We start from the raw sequence: 20,570 nt of genomic DNA, 5'->3' as shown, positions 1-20,570 counted from the left end.
GTTTTGTCTGTATCTTACAAAGTGTTTACTATATAAGAATGGTGCTAAAAAGCCATTTCTTGTCTATGAGGAACTTGTAGGTCAGCTGCAGTTCCCAAGTCAATGGGCATGTTGAGAGTCCAGAGTGATGAAGGCTAAAAACCATGCTGAGCTTCTGGGCCCCAGCCTCAGGGTGTATGCTTCACTGAAGCAAGATCCCATCAGTATATTTGGGGACTATATGAAAAAAGAAAAGAGGTCTAGCTTGAACCAGTGGTTACATAGTGACACCTACTAGATGATAGTGGAAAACTTGGAGTTTAAGAACAAGGAATTTTTAATGTGAATACTTTATTTGTTCATGTTTATGAGGTCCAAAGGCACATAGTAGTAGTCATGTAGAAAGAGATTTCTATTCATGCTTGGTAGACAGAAAAATCAACAGAACTGAGTCATTGAAGACTACTGCTGTGGATTGACAAGAGAAAAGTGAGTTTGAACCCTGAGAAATGATAATATTTAAATGTTAGATAAAATAGAGACTCGTAGGGAACAGTCATAGAGGCATAAGATCTGAAAGGTTCTTACTGGATTTGGTACCTGATAGACTATTAGTGACTTAACACAAGTAGTTTCTTTGGCCTTTTGAGGAAGAAAACTAAAATAAGTTAAAGTTTGAAAGGAATTAAGGAAATATATTTTGTGCTTTCTAGAATATAGCTGTGAAGCACATGGATATGATAGGGGTTGTACTCTAGTTTTATTTTTTTTAAAAAAGATTTGAGAGTTGATGTACATTTAAGTGTAAAGGGGAAAGTAAACCGAATACCAACTATAAAATGAACACTTCTTAAAATGTGAGAAATGAGCAGGGCAGTGGTGGCCCACGCCTTTAATCCCAGCACTCGGGAAGCAGAGGCAGGCGGATCTCTAAGTTCGAGACCAGCCTGGTCTACAGAGCAAATGCCAGGATAGGCTCTAAAACAATACAGAGAAACCCTGTCTTGAAAAACAAAAAAAAAAAAACAAATAAAATGTGAGAAATGGTAGCAACAGATGTGAATGATATGAATAAAACTTTAATACCAAAAGAGAGAGACAAAGAGAGAAGACAAAAGAAATTTAGTACCTAGATCCCAGGTCTCCAGAAAACAATACCTAATGTGGCGTAGTGTTCTTGAGAGGCAGGCAGGCAGGATTGGGAGTTCAAAGCTATCTACAGCTACATAGCAAATTTGAGGCCAACCTGAGTTACATGAGACCCTTTATCAAATGAAAAAGAAATCTAAATTCATTTGAAATAAAGTACAGTAACTAATATAGCTAAAACATCTTTAAATTTGCTGTCTCTAAAATATTGATGTAAGTGTCATAAGTTACAAGTATCTTTTTCTCTGAATTTTTTTCCTCAGGATTCATGGGATGGCCAGCACATTCCAGTGCTTTTCTCTGTGTTTTGTGGTTTGTTAGTGGCCGTGTCCTATCATCTCAGCCGACAAAGCAGTGATCCATCTGTACTCTTGTAAGTGAGATCAGTCATTGCTGTTGAACATTTAAGTATGTGGCATTTCTATAGTCCTTACAGCTCCTTTCCTGTGCCTGGTTCAAAGCTGCCTGGTGTGGGTGCTGGGAATTGAATTCTGGTCTTCTACAAGAACAGGATGTGCTCTTAACTATTGAGCCATTTCTCCAGTCCCATGGTGGTGGTGGGTTTTTTGTTTTTCTTTCCAAGTTTTAATGACAGTATTTTCATTGTATGTTTATTTATGCCAAAATAAACTTTTTAGAATTTACATGTCTCAGTGATTAAATGTAGTTGGATTATTTGGTTTTGTATCACAAACAACTTTTCATGTTTAAATTACTAGCTTTTGAGCTTCATAAATATTTTTCTATTAAATACTTTCTCTTATTTTTTTCAAATAAAGCTCTTTGATGCAATCCAAGATTTTTCCAAAAACTGAAGAGAAAAACCCAGAAGACCCTCTGTCTGAAGTGAAAGACCCACTGCCGGAAAAGCTTAGCAATTCTGTTGTAAGTAGCTTTTTAAACAATGACTACACTTGTGGCAGATGATTGTGTTATATATTGAATACATTGTAAAGTCTTCAGTAATTGAAGGAAATACGGTCTTATTAAATAGTGTTCACTGTATCCAGTCCAGATTTTTTGTTTTGTTTGGTTTGGTTTGGTTTGGTTTGGTTTTTTGAGACAGGGTTTCTTTGTATTGCTTTTTAGGCTGCCCTGGAACTCGCTCTGGGAAACAGGGTGGCCTTGAACTCATAGAGATCTGCCTGCCTCTGCCTCCCGAGTGCTGGGATTAAAGGTGTGAACCACCAATGCCCAGCTGTATCCAGTCCAGATTTTAACATACCAGTTGAGCATCCTCCACCCTAAAAGTCCAAAGTAGTCTTGCCCAGAATCTAAAACTGTTTGAGCATTGACATGACTCACATTAGTCTGATGTGATCAATCACAGGCTCACTGATAATGCTATTTACTGTTACCTTCTGGCTGTTAGACACACAGGAAAAATCAACTTTATTATTATTATTATTTATGTATGACTCATCTCCCCAAAGTATGTCATGTTATATATGGAAATATTCCCAAGTCTGCAAACATCCACAGTCTTTCATACTTGTGGTCCTAAACATATCTTGTGCTTCATTTTTTGGGCCGGGCATTGGTGGTGCACACTTTTAATCCCAGCACTCGGGAGGCCGAGGCAGGCTGATCTCTCTGAGTTTGAGGCCAGCTTGGTCTACAGATCGAGTACCAGGATAGGCTCCAAAGCTACACAGAGAAACCCTGTCTCAAAAAACCGAATAATAATAATAATAATAATAATAATTAATAATAAAAATGCTACTTTATTCACTTGCAAAGTGAATTCTAGAGAGTCATATGTTTTGTAGGACAAAACACACCTTTTTTTTTTCTTTTTTCTTTTAGGATGTTTTTCTTCTGTTGTGCTGTAGATTGAACCCAGAGTCTTGATACTTACAAGGCAAACACTCTACTATTAAAAGCATGTCCTTGGTCCCCTCACTTTAGATTATTCATATCTGAATGATAAACTTATCTAGGTACTAATTGGACATAATATTTACTTTCAGTGAACCTGACTGTTCCCCAATTCTTTACTACAGGATAAAATTGAATCAAGTTCTCTTCTGATTTTAGTTTCTGTGTTCATGTTAAGCATAGTGGAATGTTAAATGCAACTTACACGTCCACTGATCAGTAGATGGCCGGGGTGACAAGGCGATCCTGTTTACTACAGAGTTGAGGAGGCTTCTAAAAATTTAAAACCTGAAATGTTCTCAAATCACTGTTCCAAAAACAGCTTGGATTTTAGAACAGTTTTGATTTCAGATTTTCAGTCAGGGATCCTCAACTGGCAGAGTCCACACGAGTGTTCCAAAGACTGAACAGGCTCCAGAATCAAAAACACTTTTGGTCCCAAGTTCAAATAAGGATTCTCAGCCCTGTAAAACCAATCTTAGGGAAAAATAGGATGTGTGCATGCAGTATTGATGGCTCAGAAGGTCAGCTTTCGTCTTCTTTGTCATAAAAAGCAAAATGTGCTGAGCAGTGAGGGGAAAATCTTACAAGACTTTATGTTTTATAGCATTAGAAGTTAGGTGACATATAGTACCAAACTCTGAGGAAACCCCAAAGTATGAGAAAATTGAGTAAGAAATTAAGACGGATTCTACATAGTCATTTTACATATGAGATACCTAGAAGTGCTGAAGTGTATCAGTGCAAAATTATTTCTTATGCTTTACCAATTGGGGAAAAAAGGGAGGTTTTTTTTTTTTTTTTTATTGTATGTAAAGAGAAGTGCAGTGGCATTTGGGAGGTAAAGGCAGGGCCGGGCATCAAGGTCATTCTCAGCTACTGACAACTTGGAGCCTGCCTGGGTTGCATGAGAGCCTATCTTAAGGAAGTGTGTAATGTTTAATGATTGCTCTCTGTCCCACAGAGTGAGCGTTTACAGTCCGACCTGGTGGTGTGTGTGGTTATTGGTGTGCTGTATTTTGCTATCCATGTCAGCACAGTGTTCACAGCATTGCAGGTAAGGAGTCCTCCTGTTTGAGGTGGTAGGAAGTAGCATCACTGATGGTGACATTGTGGCACTGAAATACCAGAGTTGTTTGGTTTTTTTAGGGGGGTGTGATTGTTTTTAGTAGTAAGTTTTCACAGTTTTGTGCACATACATACACTATGGATTATTGTCACCCCTCCCCAGACCCTACCAGCCCTCCCCAAATGTCTTTCCTCTTCTCCTTATTGATTTTGTTTAGTGTCCCATGTAACTGAACCAGAGCCTGAGTGTGGAACTTAACTGTGAGGACCTGGTGGGCTTACCATGGGTGCACACCTGTATCCTCTGCCCCTCCCTCTCTTCTGGTATATGTTGGGCGTCCCAGTTCAGCAGGGCAGGGGCCCATGAGTCCTCTCCCATTCCTAGCTGACCATTAGGAGGGCCTGGCTTCTGTTAACTCAGTGCTAGCAAACACAGCTGGTACCTTCAGGAATGTATGAATTTTGTTTAAGTATTTTATCAAATTTTCTCTGGGCTGTAAATCTTTGTGAGTGCCTTAGGAGCTTCTCCTGTTACTGCAGTCTGTATTTCTCACTCACTACAGTCGTCCGAGGTGACCCTGTGCAGTCCTCCTTTCCTCACTCACTGCAGTCGTCTGAGGTGACCCTGTGCGGTCCTCATTTCCTCACTTAACTGCTGGCTACAGACTTCATTCAGTTCCTGTCCATGCATCATTCCAGAGGCTCCCCAACTGTTCCCTAAATGACATCTGGTTTCCTACAGAGCAAGTGAGCCTCGAGAAAGCCCCAGTCAAAATGCACTCTCTAGAATCTCATCTGCAAATAGCATACCACCCTTCTTCATTCTCTTGATCATGAAGACTAACTGGGACAGCATGGGAAGCAAACACACAGAGGTATAGACCTTAGGGAGTCAGGGCCATGGGGACCACATTGGAGGCTGGCTGCCAGTGTGTCCTCTAGCCCTCATGATTCATTCATATCCCTCCTGTATGCAAAGGGGTGTGTGTGTGTGTGTGTGTGTGTGTGTGTGTGTGTGTGTGTCTGTGTCTGTGTCTGTGTCTGTGTCTGTGTCTGTGTGTGTCTGTCTGTGTCTGTGTCTGTGGGTGTGTCTGTGTGTGTCTGTGTGTGTCTGTGTCTGTGTGTGTCTGTGTGTGTCTGTGTTTTCCTCCTAAACTCCCCAGACTTTACTGAGCACCACTAGAAGAGTTGAGTCTTGTTATCTAGGCAAGTTCAGGGATGGGTAAAACCTTGGACTCTGCTCCTCATGTACAGTTCCACATAGGCAGTCCTTCCGTCTGAATGCCATTGTCCTTTGACAGTCTGGTCTACAGAGTGAGTTCCAGGACAGCTAGGCATACACAGAGAAACCCTGTCTTGAAACCACCCTCTTCGGAAAAAAAGTATGTTGAGGCCTTTATATGTCATGCACAATGCTCTGGACTTACAGATTGGGCTGTTCTTCTTGAGAGCATCCTTGTCTTCAGATGTTGACAGCTGTACCACTTCGGGTTGGTTCTGATTGGCTGGTTTTCCCCCTTCACTCTGAGTTGTGATGCCCTGATTCTTTGTATATACAGAAATGTTATTTTTTTCAGAGTTTCACATATGCACGTTTCACTTCTGACCACTCTTACCTCCTAGCTCTCTACCACCCCTGCCCACCCTCCAACCTCACCAATCTCTCTGTGTTCATGTGTACTTGTTTTGCTTTGTGACGACCAAGGTTAACCAGGGCTGTCTGTATGACAGTGGGGTTAGAACTCTCTATTGGAGTGTGGTGGGCTCTCACCTGAGTCTCCCAGAATCTGTAGACAGCCAGTAGTTCAGAGGTAAAGGGTCGAGCCCTGCCGCTCCCCCCTCCATCTGTGGCTGATTGTTGGTAGGGGCTTCTTCTCTTGTGGCCCCAGTGTTTCTCTTGGGTCTGATGGGTGCTGTCTCAGAGCCCTTCCCGTTTCCCATCTCTTCCTTCCACAGCGTTCCCTGAGCTGCAGATCACTACTGTGACTGTGAAGTTCCTTGTTTAGAGTTGGGCCCATATCTCTGGCTTGTTTTCTGCATTTGGGGCAGAGTCTCTGTGTTCACGCTGTTCATTGTAAGGGAAGGCTTTCCTGAGTAAGTCTGGGAGCTGCTTTTGTCTGTAGGTGGAAGCATTGGTATTTAGAAGGCAATTTGCTGCTATGTCGGTATAGTTAACCATCAGAAATACATTCCCTGCATGAGCTTACCACCTCTCCAGACATGGGTTGTTAGGAAGGCTTACAGTAGCAGACATTGGTCTCGCCACATCCCCTCTGGAGCAGATCTTGAATGCATTCAGAGGGCCATATGGAAATTGCTGAGTGCATGCCAACAGTGAAAATTTTACCTTGTTAGGTGTTAAATTTGTGTTTCTAGAAGTACTTAAACATTGTCCCTAGATACTGTTAAGTACTTGTTAACAGTTTGATGCCCCCAGGTCTTGCTTTTAGGCCTCTGCTTAGTTCATGTGAACCTTACATTTCCCAGGCTTGCTTGTGAGGGTGGCGCTCTTCCAGACTTGTGAGAGTGCTGTGTGCTTTCTTGTCCCATTCCCTCGTATGGTTCCTCATAGTTTCCTCGTGTATGGGTCCCATTCCTGTGAATACTTGAAGGGCTATCTGCAGATCTCAGGGCTTCCCTCTGTCGTTTCCCTTAGGTTCATGGTCTCTGCTGGTGAAGTACCAGTTCTGAGAGTGCCTCCTCTTGGGGCCATGAGTGGGGCAAACACAGCCCCCTTCCATGGCTCCCTTTCCTCTGGGCACAGGCTTATTTCTGTAGCTCTTACCTGATACAAACCACTGGGCCGTGTGTTTTATTCAATTTTGGTTTTTATGTATGGGAGGGTAAGTCACTAATTCCCCACTTAGGCAGAGACAAAAGCTCCCTCAGTTATTTGATATTGTTAAGTATGTTGCTTGTTTTTCTTCTCTCCATTTTGAACTGTGAATTCCTGAACACCCTTGGATGCAGCTGGACACTCCTTCATGTCTAGGGGGCTCCGGGGTTTTTAAATCTATCTGCCTTGGTTTTCATATGGGGAGACATGATGTTGGTCCTTCCTTCTGTGAATCAAGTTGTGCAAGGCCCCTGCCTGTGATAACACAGCGTGCAAAGACAAAGGATGAGATCCTTGATTCTGTTCCCTTCTGCTCTTCTTTCACACTGACCTATGTCCCTTGTCTCCACTAGTTCACACAGTTGAATCCATTGCTCACAGAGTCACGGAGAATCTTCTTGAAGCAGGAAGCAACAGTTCTAGTCACTTTCATAGACAATAGTGTCAGGCACCAAAGTAGTTACCATATTTCAGATGTTACTAAAGCAAGTCAGCTAATGTTCAGCAGCTCATTTGGGCACAACAACAACCACAGAGACAGAAACATTAAACTGTATTTTCTAAATTCTAAGATTGACTTTGCTGTTCCCAGTATCAAATGAAAAGTGGAACCAGCCAGCTGGGAGCTGTGCAGTGAGCCCGGCGGGAGCTCTAATGCCCTGGCCTCTGTTTTTCTTTCAGCCTGCTCTCAAGTATGTGCTCTATGCACTGGTTGGCTGTGTGGGGTTTGTCACCCATTACGTGCTGCCTCAAGTTAGGAAACAGCTGCCCTGGCACTGCTTCTCCCGGCCTCTGCTGAAGACAGCCGAGCACAACCAGTATGAAGTGCGCAGTAAGTATCCTTACACCCTCGATCTCGTGGCTCACCATGCCATGCCAGCAGGTGACTTAAACAGGCATCAGTGAGTCACACTCTTTGGGTTCGTGTTTCTTGCTGTGGCTTTGAAGCTCCTGCTGAACCATCTCCTGTAGGGCATTATCTGCAGCTGAAAGAGCAGTGGCTGCACCCCAAGACCATCTTCTCAGAGTAGACTTCCTGCTCTAACTGTTCTCAGACCTGACACTGATGTATCTTGCATGCGGCTTCTCTATCTAGCAGTTCCTAGTCGATAGATAGGCAACCCAGGCCCCCTCCATTTGAAAAGCTTTTACTCAGGCTTTGGAAGGAAGGTAAATTTTGGTTTCCTTGAACTGATGTTAGAAGTAAAGACTTCCTAACTCCCTGCTATACTGTTTCAGAAAGCCAGAAAACTGTGCTAAGTTAACCTTCATTGTCACTGGTTATGAATATGACTTTAGTAAGCTGGGTGGATTTAAACATACATATATGTAACTTTAGCATATGCCTTAGTGTTTAAAAACCAGATACTTTAATAGATCTTACTTATTTAGGGATGAAGCACATCCTAAGAATCCTTAGTAACTTTTGCTATATACAAAAGTTGAGAAGATGAGAGAAATCATAGTTAAAAATGGAGGCTTTGCTGGAGGTGCAGTTCCATGGTGAACATTTGCCTCCCTTGGCCTGACCCACAGCTTCACACAAACAGCTTATAAAAGGTGTGAGTTGTGTCCAGGTTGGAAATTGTGTGTGTGTGTGTGGGTGTTGGGGGATGTGGGTATTTCAGAGCACATAGAAGTTGAAGTACAGATTTCTTACGCTTTTGTGCTGATAGCATCAAGCTGAATTTGAGTCATAAGTTCATCCTTCTTACCATACACCCTGCTGCTTTGAGCATTGTATCAACTTGATCTTCTGGGCTTGTTGCCTCATCAGATGCAGCCACTATGATGTGGTTTGAAAAACTTCACGTGTGGCTTCTTGTTGTGGAGAAGAATGTCATCTACCCGCTGATTGTCCTCAATGAACTTAGCAGCAGTGCAGAGACAATTGCCAGCCCAAAGAAACTGGATACAGAGTAAGTCCACAGTCTGTGATGTGTGTCCTTAGATTAGAGCAGTGACAAATGCCTTATGCTTGGCAAAGCCATCTCCAGTCACTGGTCAGGTACCATTAAACACTGTCTCTGGCATGTAGCATTGAAAGGTAAAAGGCTCAGGTGAAAATCTCTTTGTCTTCCCCGTTTTGAACATCACTGTTTTTTACTGTTCCTGACTCCTTACTGTCAGGAGAGGACACTAATTAAGTAAAGTTAGTTTGAGGGCTAGCTGGATGGCTCAGTGGGTAAAGATGCTGCTGCCAAGCTTCATGACCTGAGTTCAATCCTTGGGACCCAGTGCAAGGAGAGGGACCAACTCCAGTAAGTTGTCTGACCTCCATACATGTATGGCAAGTGTGCACCTAAGCACTCATGAAAATCATGTAATTTAAAAAATTAAAAATAAAATTAGTTTTAATATCAGATGGCAAGTTTAGGAGATGGTTGTGTGTAATGTGTAAATCAGACTGTGTGGGTGGTTATTTGCCTACATGGCTAGCCTAGCTCCATGTTATGGCATGTTAGTACTGTTTTTCACATATTAAATGCAACTAATGTTAAAGTGACAGAAGTTAAAAAACTAGAGAACTAGGTTTTAGAACTATAACTTTACTTTTAAACATGTTATTTATGTACAGGGTAAAGATGATAGTGTGCAACAGTGAAAACAATACTGTATTAGTGCTTTTCAGGGTGTGATAAGGCTTATCCATGGAAGTTTTTGTTATTATATATCTCTTTCTTGAGACAAAGGAATTGACACTGAACTTGTGATCTCTTGAGTTCTGGAATTATGCATGAGCACACCCACCTTGCTCTTATAAGTCAATTCTAGATGTTTAAATCTGGTCTCTATCGTAAGCTTTTGAGGACATGGTAACTTCAGGGTTGGTGGATGCTGGGCACTTTCAACTGCAAGCTGACTGGCTGTGCCTCTCTGTCTATGACAGGTTGGGAGCTTTGATGATCACCGTCGCTGGCCTGAAGCTGCTTCGGTCCTCCTTTAGCAGCCCCACCTACCAGTACATCACTGTCATCTTCACTGTGCTCTTTTTCAAGTTTGACTATGAAGCCTTCTCAGAGACAATGCTGCTGGACCTCTTCTTTATGTCCATCCTGTTCAGCAAGGTAATCCACCCAGAAGCGCAATGTCTACAGAGACGCTCGCTCGCTAAGTGAACACTTGCTTGATGAGGTCTTTGCTGCTGTTTCATTTGACTTAATGGCTTTTAAGTAACAGTGCTCTTCAGTCACCAGTTATTTTTGGAGCATATTAAAACCAGGAAGCAGTGCTTGTCACTGTGTTTCATCCGAGCCAGAGTCAGATGAGGCTTACATGTGGACTGTATCCACCTGTAGTGACAGATGCCTAGTACAAAGAAAATTGCTGTTTAATAGGCAGTGGCCACTGCATTAAGGAAATTGTTTCCTGGTTCCTTGTGTCATTGCATTTTGAACATATTTACTCCAAAGCATTGAAGTTCAAGGGTAATGTGTTCTGGGATAAAATATATGCATATATTAGAGACACCTAAGAGTTTCTGCTCAAGGATAGCAGTTTTGCTGCTTCCCCTCATTTTGCTTACAATAGTAGCAATACCATGACTGGCCAGAAGAGGGCAGATAACTCTTAAAACACCAATCTAGAAGTCTGTGTCTTTACATTAAAAAAAAAAAAAAGTTTATATTAAAATAACGCCAATGTTTTGGCAGTTGATAAGTCTTGTCTTGCTATGAAATTGGAAAATAATTTCACTGTCACTTCCTTGATAGGAAGAAGACACATCTTTATAGGCCTTTTGTTTTCTGATCGAAGAGCCTGTTTAGTGTTGTCCTGACAACTTTTCCCTTCTTCCCACAGCTTTGGGAACTCCTCTATAAACTGCAGTTCGTGTACACCTACGTAGCGCCCTGGCAGATTACGTGGGGCTCAGCATTCCATGCTTTCGCTCAGCCCTTTGCGGTGCCCCGTATCCTTCACTACAGTTTATGAGAATGGCTAGTCATATCCTTGATGAGGGTGTCGGCCTACAGTCAGTCTTTACAGCAGGCGTGTGCCAGGCATGGTGACAAGCCATCAGGGCTCCCAGGCTCTGGAGAACAACCACCTGTCCTGATATAGGTTGTGCAAGCCACAGAGCAGCCAAACATGAGGAAAGATTAAGGATTTGTGACAAGTAATGCTATTTTTAAATTTTATACTTAAAATGTAAGTTATGAATGTTATTAAAGTCTAGGAACTTTTAATGCACTTGGAATAAACAAACAGAACATTTTTCATAACAATCATAATTTAATTTCTGGGTAAAAGTTTCCATCCTCCTCATGCTTCAAAAGTACTTTAAAATAACTGTGAAGACTAGTGACTCCAGCCACGTGTGAATGCAGACTTTCAGTGTTTGCAATTCAGTGCTGCAATTTAAAAAAAAAAAAAAATTCATGACATGTATTCATTTACTCTGTGTGTGTGTGTGTGTGTGTGTGTGTGTGTGTGTGTTGCACATGTAGAGGTCAGAAGACACCTGGGAAGAGTCAGTTCTCTCCTTCCAACAAAATTCTGAGGCCTGGCAGCAAGCGCCATTACCTGCAGAACCATCTCATTTGGCCCCAAATTTTGTTTTTGACCTCTGGAAATTTAAACCCAGGTATTTCATCACAAGATTGACTTGTGGACTTCCCTCCTCTTCCTTTTTTCTGTGTTTTGTTTGTTCCTTAACCATTTCCTCATAGATTCAGCTATGCTGTTCGTTCAGGCACTGGTATCAGCCTTCTTCTCCACGCCGCTAAACCCCTTCCTAGGCAGTGCCATATTCATCACCTCGTACGTTAGACCTGTGAAGTTCTGGGAAAGAGACTATAAGTGAGTAAATAAAGCACACAGAAGCTAGTTTCTGCCTTCTTTACAGGGAATAGCATCATTATGAAAAAATTACCTTTTATTATAATTTGTTGTGATAAAATACTTGTTTTTGCTGAAAATTTACAATTTTTTTTGTTTGGTTGATTTTTGTCTTTTAGTGTTTTGTTTTGTTTTGTTTTTTGAGACAGGGTTTCTCTTTGAGCCCTGGCTGGCCTATAGACCAGGCTGGTCTTGAGCTCACAGAGATCCGCTGCATCCCGAATGCCAGGGTTAAAGGTGTGTGCCACCACTGCCCAGCTACAACTGTTTTTAAAGTTTGAAGATTATATAGAGTGGAGGAAATTGATCTTTAGTTTTTCATCTATTTATGCGATTCTTAAAAAGTGTAGTCCTAATTATACTCTTTTCTGCATTTTCTTCAATGACATCTTTGAATTAGTCCCTGTCAGTAACACTGTGACATGCTACACAGCATTACACCACTGTAGCTACTATGGTGAGCTATAGCATATTTTCTTTAAAGAATTCTTAGGAATATGTTTCTAGAGCTAACCTCTTATAGATGTCTTTGCTTTTCAGGAAGAAAAGGCATGCAGACTTTGTTCCTTAGACTGGCTATTTAATCTGCTGCCCAGAGTCTGTCCACATCTTCTCTTGTTTAAGCACAGTTGCTGAAAGAGGTGTTCTGAGTGAGGAGCATGAACATTTGAGGGTATATTCACATGACGGTCTAGAAAACAGCTTGTCTGGATTTACAGTTCTCACTGTCCCATGATGCTGCTCTCTACACTGCAGTGCAGTGGCATTTGTACTCAGGAAGATAGTGGTCTCAGCTTTGACATGGAGCCAGTTTGTAAGCTTGACATTTCTGCTCTGGCCCTCATCTAAAACTGTGGGCATGTTTTGAATTTTCATTACTTTCTGTGTCCTGTTCTTCTGGGCCAACTTTTGGGCAGAAGTTATATCCTGTGATGGCAGTTCTTAACAGTTTGTAGCAATGTTTTTGGTATCCTTAAAAATACTCACAATGTCATAGTATTTAAATAGAAGTTTTATTCAACAACATTTCAAAGAAACCCTTTTAAAAATTCTAATGTTTATTTATTTAAAACTAGAAAAATATCCACAATGTCCATCATCCTCGAACTCAGAGTCTGAAGTATGAGGATTACAAATTTGAAGTCAGCTTGGACTACAAGGCAAGATCCTGGCTTTAAAAAAAAATCCATATTAACATAAATATCATTTTTACCAAGAATATTTCTTACCCACCAAAATTTTATAAGATTGCAGTTTCCAGTTTTGCAAACCTGTCTTGCTTGCTAAAAGACAGGTTAGGTCCACACTTCAGTGCCTCTGCACCCACTCTCTTGCAGGGTGTCATCTTGCTTTGAAATAAAGGAAGAAAATCTGTCCTCGCAGATACACAGTAAAGAAACGCCCCCCCTTTCTTTTTTAATGTTCTGAGTATTTTTGTCTACATGTGTGTATGCATGTGCACTGTGTATTGACTGGTACCTGAGGAATTCAGAAGAGGGCATTAAATCTCCTGGAACTAGAGTTAGGGACAGTTGTGAGCCACCATGTGTGTACCGGGGACCCATCCCAGGTTCTCCACAAGAGCAGCTAGTGCTCTTAACCACCGGGCCATCTCTGGCCCCTAAAAGAAGTATTTTAAGACAGTTGTAGGTGTCTTTCTTTGATCTCTCACCAAAACTCAGCAAGTAATGGTGGTGTGGATTTTTTGTTTGTGTGGGGAGATTATTTGTTTTGTGGGGGCTGTTTGTTTGTGTTTTGTTTTATTTATCAAAATAGGGTTTCTCTGTATAGCCCTGGCTGTCTTGGAACTCACTCTGTAGACCAGGGTGGTCTCAAACTCAGAGATTCAATGTTCTCTACCTCTTGAGTGCTGGGATTAAAGGCACATGCCACCACTGCCCAGCAAATGATTTCTTAAAAACTAGTTGTAGGGTGGAATCTAAACTGAATCTGACCATTTAGAAGTGTGCTTTGTCTAGACTGATCTATTCATCTTCTTTGAATGAGAGTTTTTGCTTATATATAATTTTTAGTATTTATGGTCATTTGAAAATGGCATGCTTGTTGGGTAAATAAAATAGGTCTCAAGTGTGGGCAGAGTCATTGCATGGCCCTTTAGTAGAAAGGTGTTCACCGGATCACCAGTCTCATAAGAAGAGTTGTGAGGTGTGTTTCACACTCATGGTTTCACACAAGTTTTCTGAATTCTGTTATTTTGCTTGAAGTTTTGGATTTTCTTGATGAGTTACTGCCATGTTTCCCATGAAGTGACAGGCTGCTCTTCTCTGTGCTGATGATAAATGCCTGTAAAGCAACACATCTGAGTAGCTTGCTTTTTCACCATCTTGAAGTGATGGTAGTTTTGGGGGAAAGCCACCATTTCAGCCTGTTGTTCAGATCAGTGCACAGACAGTGTAGTACTTGAGAGTGGGTGGAGTGCTCGGTGTATAGTCTCCTTTTGCATACAGGCTACCAACGTGGCCTGTACCGAGGAGTGAGAAATTCAGACTTTGAGCTCTGCTGCTTCCCTTGGGATGTTTCTAGACAGATGAGTTAACTGATTTCACGTGTGTGTGGTGATGGCTGGGTACCATGTGGGCCTCTGCCTGGTTCATGTTCAGGCGCCAGCCTTGTAAGGCCATGCTTTTACACTGCCATTGCAGGTGTCACATGGTGAGAAACAGCAGCACAGTTTGGTATTAGGAGAGTCTATGCTTCTACTGACTCCATTTGGGAAGTTGACCTTCTGTGGACCACAGGATATCTGGGCATAACTAGATAATGTTCCCCTGAGAAGAGGCTTCCATGGCCATGTACTTGAGAGAGCTGTGTGCAGTCTGTATTTTTCTTCTGGTCAATTTCATTTGCAGTACATTCATAGGTGTCTTTTTATACTCTTTAATGAAACATGAATGAGGAGAAAGCTGTTGTGTTTATATGTTGTGAAGGTATGAAGGAAAATAAAAATTTTAACTGTAAGTCTGTGCTACCAAGTTGATTTTTATCTAATCATAGTTTTTCCCCCTGGAGAGACTTTCCTACAGAGGTGAGATTTATCTGTATCTTGTAGTTTTTCTCTTGCTTTTATTTTTTTTTTAAGTATAAAATACTAAAACTGTTTTGTTTTCTTCAGCACAAAACGTGTGGACCATTCAAATACCAGATTGGCTTCTCAGCTTGATAGAAATCCAGGTAATAGCCCTATCTGCAAAGTGGCAAGTCAAAGGGTTTGCTTTATGTGTTTGTGTATGCATATTCAAGTGTGTGGGCATGCCTGTGCTCGTGTACACACACACACACACACACACACACGCACGCACGCACGCACGCACGCACGCACGCACACAAGCACGCACACACATTTATAGCTTCACTACCTACTTACTATAAACTCTCTAAAAGTAGCTCTGTTCTGTTTGACACAGGATCTCTGTGTAGACCATTCCTGGCTTTGAACTTACAATGTAGTACAGACTGACCTTTAATTCACTGTCCTCCTGCCTCAGATTCCTCAAGGCTTGGATTATAGGTACAAATAATCATTTCTTAAAAACTAGATATTCTTCACTTTTTTCTTTTTTACTTTAGCAAAGCATAGTATATATGGCCTAGAGAATATCCAGTTTATGTACTCATCCTTGATAAAATGTATCTTAAGAATGCCAACAGAAATTTTAAATATGCCATTCAAGAATAGTTCTTATGTAAGCTAAGTAGAAATCAGATGAAAACTAGATAAGAATGTTGAGTGTGCCAACATGTGTCCTTACATCTTTCCCCTAAGTGCTAAGTAAATATTTAATTTTAGTTAATTAGTTGTATGAATAGATGTCATGGGGAATTTTCTAATACCCACCCAAGGTGATGCTTTAGTGGGTAGAATTTGGGTGGTGGTATCAATATCCAAAATTTGGTTCTTACTTATTTGGAAAATCTCATTTTATCACCCTATTCCTGGGAACTTTGCTGCTCCAACTATTCAAGACTAATGAATCAGTTAATTAGCTCGGGAAACTAATCAACATTACTCCCCAATAGACTGGAATATGTTTCCATTTAACTCTTCAAATGCTCTATCCATCTGAGAAACCAAACTCAGAATCAAATTGATTTTCAATTAGGAAATTGAACTAGGGAGAGCCCTTTACTTGGGATTGCTCACTTATAGCCTCATGGAGGAAAAAAACCACCTCATCTCCAGCACGTGCTCACATAGGCTTGGGATTCTTGGTCTCTAGTAACACCATGCTTGGAAAGAAATCACAGGCCCTTTTAATGGACAGACATACAACTAGATGCAATTAGACTCGAATTTCCCCCTCATTGTCTTAATGTGTAGTTAGTTAGTGTGGGTTTAAAATCATTCCCAAGCCTTGAGTATTTGCCTCTCTCTAATACTCTGACTGCAGCTCAGGGTTGCTGCTGTGGGTAGGATGCCCACAAAGGTAACAGTTGGTAATCCATCATGAATTGGTGGTGGTTTCACCAGTGCTTTTCTTCAGTATCACCTCATGTCCAGATCTGCAGGGGCTGCTGCTGTGTGTCTGCGTGTTTAGTTTATCTGCCTCATAGGAGCCTTCACGTATTTCTTTTTGTTTTGGTTCTTTTGCTTGTGTGTTAAAAATGTTACTTAATCTTAGCAACTTCCTTTACCAGATCTTTTGTTTTCTTGAATTCTGTATCCTATATATTTTTAGTGGAAAAGTATGGTGATATTTTGTTTGTGATCTAACAAAGCTTGCCTGAAGGTCAGTGTGGAGCTAGCCACTCACTAGTTAGCCATAGAGGCCAGGCAGTAGTGGTGCACGCCTTTAATCCCAGCACTTGGGAAGGAGAGGCAGGCCTCTGTGAGTTCAAGGCCATCCTGGGCTACACAAGGTTCATCCAGTCTAAAAGAGAAACAGAACCAGGTGGTGGTGGCTCACACCTTTAATCCCAGTACTTGGGAGTCATATGCTTTTAATCCCAGCACTACGGAGGCGGAGACATGAGTGATAGGGCTGGGCGGGGGAGAGAGGAATATAAGGCAGGAAGGAGGAGACTGGAGTTCATTCATAGGCATAGGATCAACCTTTTGGTCTTCCTCCCTGTCTTCTGAGGGGTTCCCTGAGCTCCAAGGGGAGGTACCCAGTGGAGATCTCCGGTTCGGGCTCTCTGCCTAATGTTGGCTGTGCGTCTCTGTGTCTGTTCAGATCAGCTGCCATGGAGGCCTCTCAGTGACAGTTGGGCTAGGCACTGATCTGGGCTTCTGGCAGCTGGCATGGCCAACCACCTTACTTCCTTCTACTTAGAACGACCTCCTGTTTTCACCACCTCCCACTGATGTCACCAGCTAGGCATGAGCCTTTGTGGGACATTGTGCTTGCAAACCATAACACTGCTTTGCATTTGTATATAAATTGTAGGGATATGGCATATATTTTTCCTGTGTAATAAATGTAAACACGGCCATAAGAGGAATTTAATTTTAGGTTGTTTGTTTTGTTTCAGTCTGTAGCCCAGACTGGCCCCAAGTTTGTGGCATCTTCCTGCCTCTGCTCTTGGGTACTGGGATTGCAGCCCACATTGTGACTAGCTAGTTTCAGTATTTTTAGTGATATTATTCATCAATACAACAGGTGCTTAAAGTGAAGTAAACTCTTCTTAAAATCTCTTCTTACAGGGTCAGATGACAACAATCTAAATTCCATCTTCTATGAACATTTAACCAGATCCCTACAGCACAGTCTCTGTGGTGATTTGCTGTTAGGAAGATGGGGAAACTACAGTACCGGGGACTGTTTCATCCTTGCCTCTGACTATCTCAATGCGTTAGTCCACCTCATAGAGATAGGCAACGGCCTGGTCACTTTCCAGCTGCGGGGACTTGAGTTCAGAGGTAAGACTCTCATTCATCTCTTACTTTCACAGTGATAGCTAAGTTTTGCATGTCTAAATCCTAAATGAAAAGCTTCGGAATTGCCAGCTAGAGAATGGCTTAACCAGAAAGACCATTTGCTGCACATCCAGAGGACCCAGATTCCGTTCCCAACCAGATCAGGTGGCTCACACTTCCAGTTCTGGGGATCTGACACCCTCTTCTGGCCTCCAAAGGCACTTGCATGCGTGTGGTATACATACATATATACTCAGGGACACACACATACACATAAAATAATGTCCTGGGGGAGAGTTAGAAGAAGAGACCTTTGGGACTGTAGCACAATATTACCTTCCTCCACCCATGTTTCTTGTTCAAAGAAGAGTGCTGTGTGTGATTGATTGGCCTGTTTTCCTGAAGTCACTTCTCCTTGCTCTGTTCTCTTGCCAGGCCCCTTGTCACCGCTTGTACATGTTTGCTCAAGTACTAAAGGCATAGAACACTTGAGTTTTTGTGAACCAGAAAATAGTTAACTGAGCCATGTTGGTAAAGCACCCTGCCATTGTCCTCAATAGTCTTTTGTTGTTGTTGTTATTTTCAAGACAGGGTCTCACTGTGTAGCTCTGGCTGTCCTGGAACTCACTATGTCCACAGGCTGGCCTCAAACTCATAGAGCTCCACTTGCCTCTGCCTCCCCAGTGCTAGGATTGAAGCGTGTGCCACTACACTTGACTCTCAATAGTCTTTTCAATTGAAATGAAATCACATACCCTAAAAACTACCGTTTAAAAAGAAAAGAAGTGGTGACCTTAGTGTACATTCACAATGTGCAGCCACTATTTCTGTCTAGTTCCAAAACATTGTCATTACTTCAAAGTAAAACCTTCAGTCCCGTTAAAGTTGCTCCTCATTGCCCCTCCCACCAGCTCTCTGCAACTTCATGTGCAGACAGACCAATTCATTCTACACAGAAAATCATACATTCAGAAATTGTGTTATCAAATCCCGCAAAAATAACTAGCTGGTATACATGAGTAGTACACATGAAGCTTGCTTTATGGAAATGTCAAATTTTGTTATTGAATATATTTCTGATCAGGAACATTCAGACTTGGACATTTCTGAAGAGTTTTAGCCTTTCCAAGAAGTTCTTTGGGGTGTTTTTAGTTTGTAATGGAAAACAAGAAAACACTTTCTTGGAAAAAGCCAATCAGGATAGCTTCTTGTCAAGTTGATTGGTTTGAGAAGTGCCCAGGGTATGAACAAAGGGTGCTTCTTCTGTGTCTGTTGCCGTGGAGCTCATCTAGGTGGGAAGGCCCACCCTGATGGGCAGCGCCCTTCCACTGTTGGCTTGTGTTCAGTGCACAGCACATCCTTAGGAGATGAACATTTACTCCTTTCTCCTTTGCTTGAAATTGATGCAATTATAAGCCCATTAAAAAGTTTTGGAAATCCATTAGTCAGAATTAAAGAACCACTTTATAACATAAATCCCAGGTCTTCAGTGTGCTAACGCGTGCAGTGGTCCTGGAGATGATGGAGTCTGCCTGGATTCTGGATTTTGCTGCAGTTTGGTGATGAATACTCTAAGGCAAATCAGTCATATACTCTGAATTGCTGTAAAATGTGTCTTTTCTAAATTGTTTGTGCTCAGTAGGCATTCATTTTTCCCAGTTGCTTTATTTATTTATTTATTTATTTTTGCCTTTGTCTATAATGGTCTTGTCTTTTTTTAAGGTACCTATTGTCAGCAGCGAGAAGTGGAAGCCATCACAGAAGGTGTGGAAGAAGATGAAGGATTTTGCTGTTGTGAGCCTGGCCATGTTCCTCATGTGCTTTCCTTTAACGCGGCATTTGGCCAGCGCTGGCTGGCTTGGGAAGTGGTCGTCACTAAGTATATTCTGGAGGGCTACAGCATCACTGACAATAGTGCTGCTTCCATGCTTCAAGTCTTTGATCTTCGCAGAGTACTTACCACTTACTACGTCAAGGTAAGGGTGTGTGCCTGCTTAGACCTCTAAGCACCTGACGGGTTTCTTGGGAAAGAAACGACAGGCAAATGCACACACGCACATGTACACACACAGGCCAGTGTGCATTTTTATTCACTCATTCATGTGTGCATTCCTCCATTAATTTTCACTATGCCAATAGCAAAGATGAAGCTCAGAGCTAGGTGAATACTCACTACTAACCTACTTACCTCTTCCTAGCCTCTCAAACTTGTGAGTTGCTTCTGAATTTTCTAGTATCCAGAGAGGTCAATTAAAAATACCTATGGAAAAAACTAGTAATCCCCCCCCCTCCCCCGGCCCCATGAAGGTCTCGCTATTGCTTGTTCCATTAATAGCTGGCATCGTAGCTTGTGGTTGAAGACGATTAAGTGTCAAGCACATGCAGACACTTGCACAGCTCCTAAGACACCCAGATCTGCAGTCAGGTGGAGCTGACACAAGTTTCCAGGACTTCTCAAGGTCATGTTGAGACTGTGGAGCTCTATCCCAGAGAGCAAAGACTTACCAGGCCTGAGGGCAAAGCCAGACCCCTCTCTGGCCAAGGTTAGTCCTTTATAAGCAAAGACAGTTTTTTGTTGTTTTGTTTCATTGAGACCAAGTATCACTGTGTAGCTCTGGCTGCCCCAGTAGATCTTGTTATCTAGACCAGGTTGGCCTGGAATTCTCAGAGACCTACTGCCTCTGTCTCCCTGTTGGGATTAAAGGTGTCACATGAGGCCCAGCTAAGTCAGTATTTTTAAGTGAGGCATGTGGTAAGTCATGATTCCCACATCTGAATTTTTTGTATTTTACATTGTAAACACTTAAGTTCCACATTAGTTTCACTGGTTTTGATGAACCTTGAGCCTTCCATTTGGTTAAACCCAAGAAGCCAAAGAACTTGATTTACAACATTTTCTTAACTTGGGTATTTGTGCTTACGTGTGTGTGTGTGTGTGTGTGTGTG

The 20,570-nt window shown here is 42.0% G+C and overlaps 1 protein-coding gene across 6 annotated transcripts in view; it reads left to right on the top strand.

Moving 5' to 3' along the window:
• Pcnx1 (pecanex 1) overlaps positions 1 to 20,570 on the top strand; it is a 141,600-nt gene that overhangs the window by 106,672 nt on the left and 14,358 nt on the right. For all 6 annotated transcript variants that reach the window (XM_035445621.1, XM_027418426.2, XM_027418425.2 and 3 more), the window contains 11 exons: positions 1,392 to 1,501; positions 1,908 to 2,013; positions 3,971 to 4,063; positions 7,592 to 7,742; positions 8,688 to 8,829; positions 9,801 to 9,978; positions 10,712 to 10,820; positions 11,581 to 11,710; positions 14,883 to 14,941; positions 17,412 to 17,627; positions 19,347 to 19,600. In XM_035445621.1, coding sequence (XP_035301512.1) covers positions 1,392 to 1,501; positions 1,908 to 2,013; positions 3,971 to 4,063; positions 7,592 to 7,742; positions 8,688 to 8,829; positions 9,801 to 9,978; positions 10,712 to 10,820; positions 11,581 to 11,710; positions 14,883 to 14,941; positions 17,412 to 17,627; positions 19,347 to 19,600 — 1,548 coding nt within the window. The remainder of the gene's footprint in view (positions 1 to 1,391; positions 1,502 to 1,907; positions 2,014 to 3,970; positions 4,064 to 7,591; positions 7,743 to 8,687; positions 8,830 to 9,800; positions 9,979 to 10,711; positions 10,821 to 11,580; positions 11,711 to 14,882; positions 14,942 to 17,411; positions 17,628 to 19,346; positions 19,601 to 20,570) is intronic.

Source organism: Cricetulus griseus, chromosome 5, assembly GCF_003668045.3.
Source record: "Cricetulus griseus strain 17A/GY chromosome 5, alternate assembly CriGri-PICRH-1.0, whole genome shotgun sequence".
NCBI classification, from domain to species: Eukaryota; Metazoa; Chordata; class Mammalia; order Rodentia; family Cricetidae; genus Cricetulus; species Cricetulus griseus.
The sequence above is the reverse complement of the archived record's forward strand: the minus strand, read 5'-3'. Positions and strand labels throughout refer to the sequence as shown.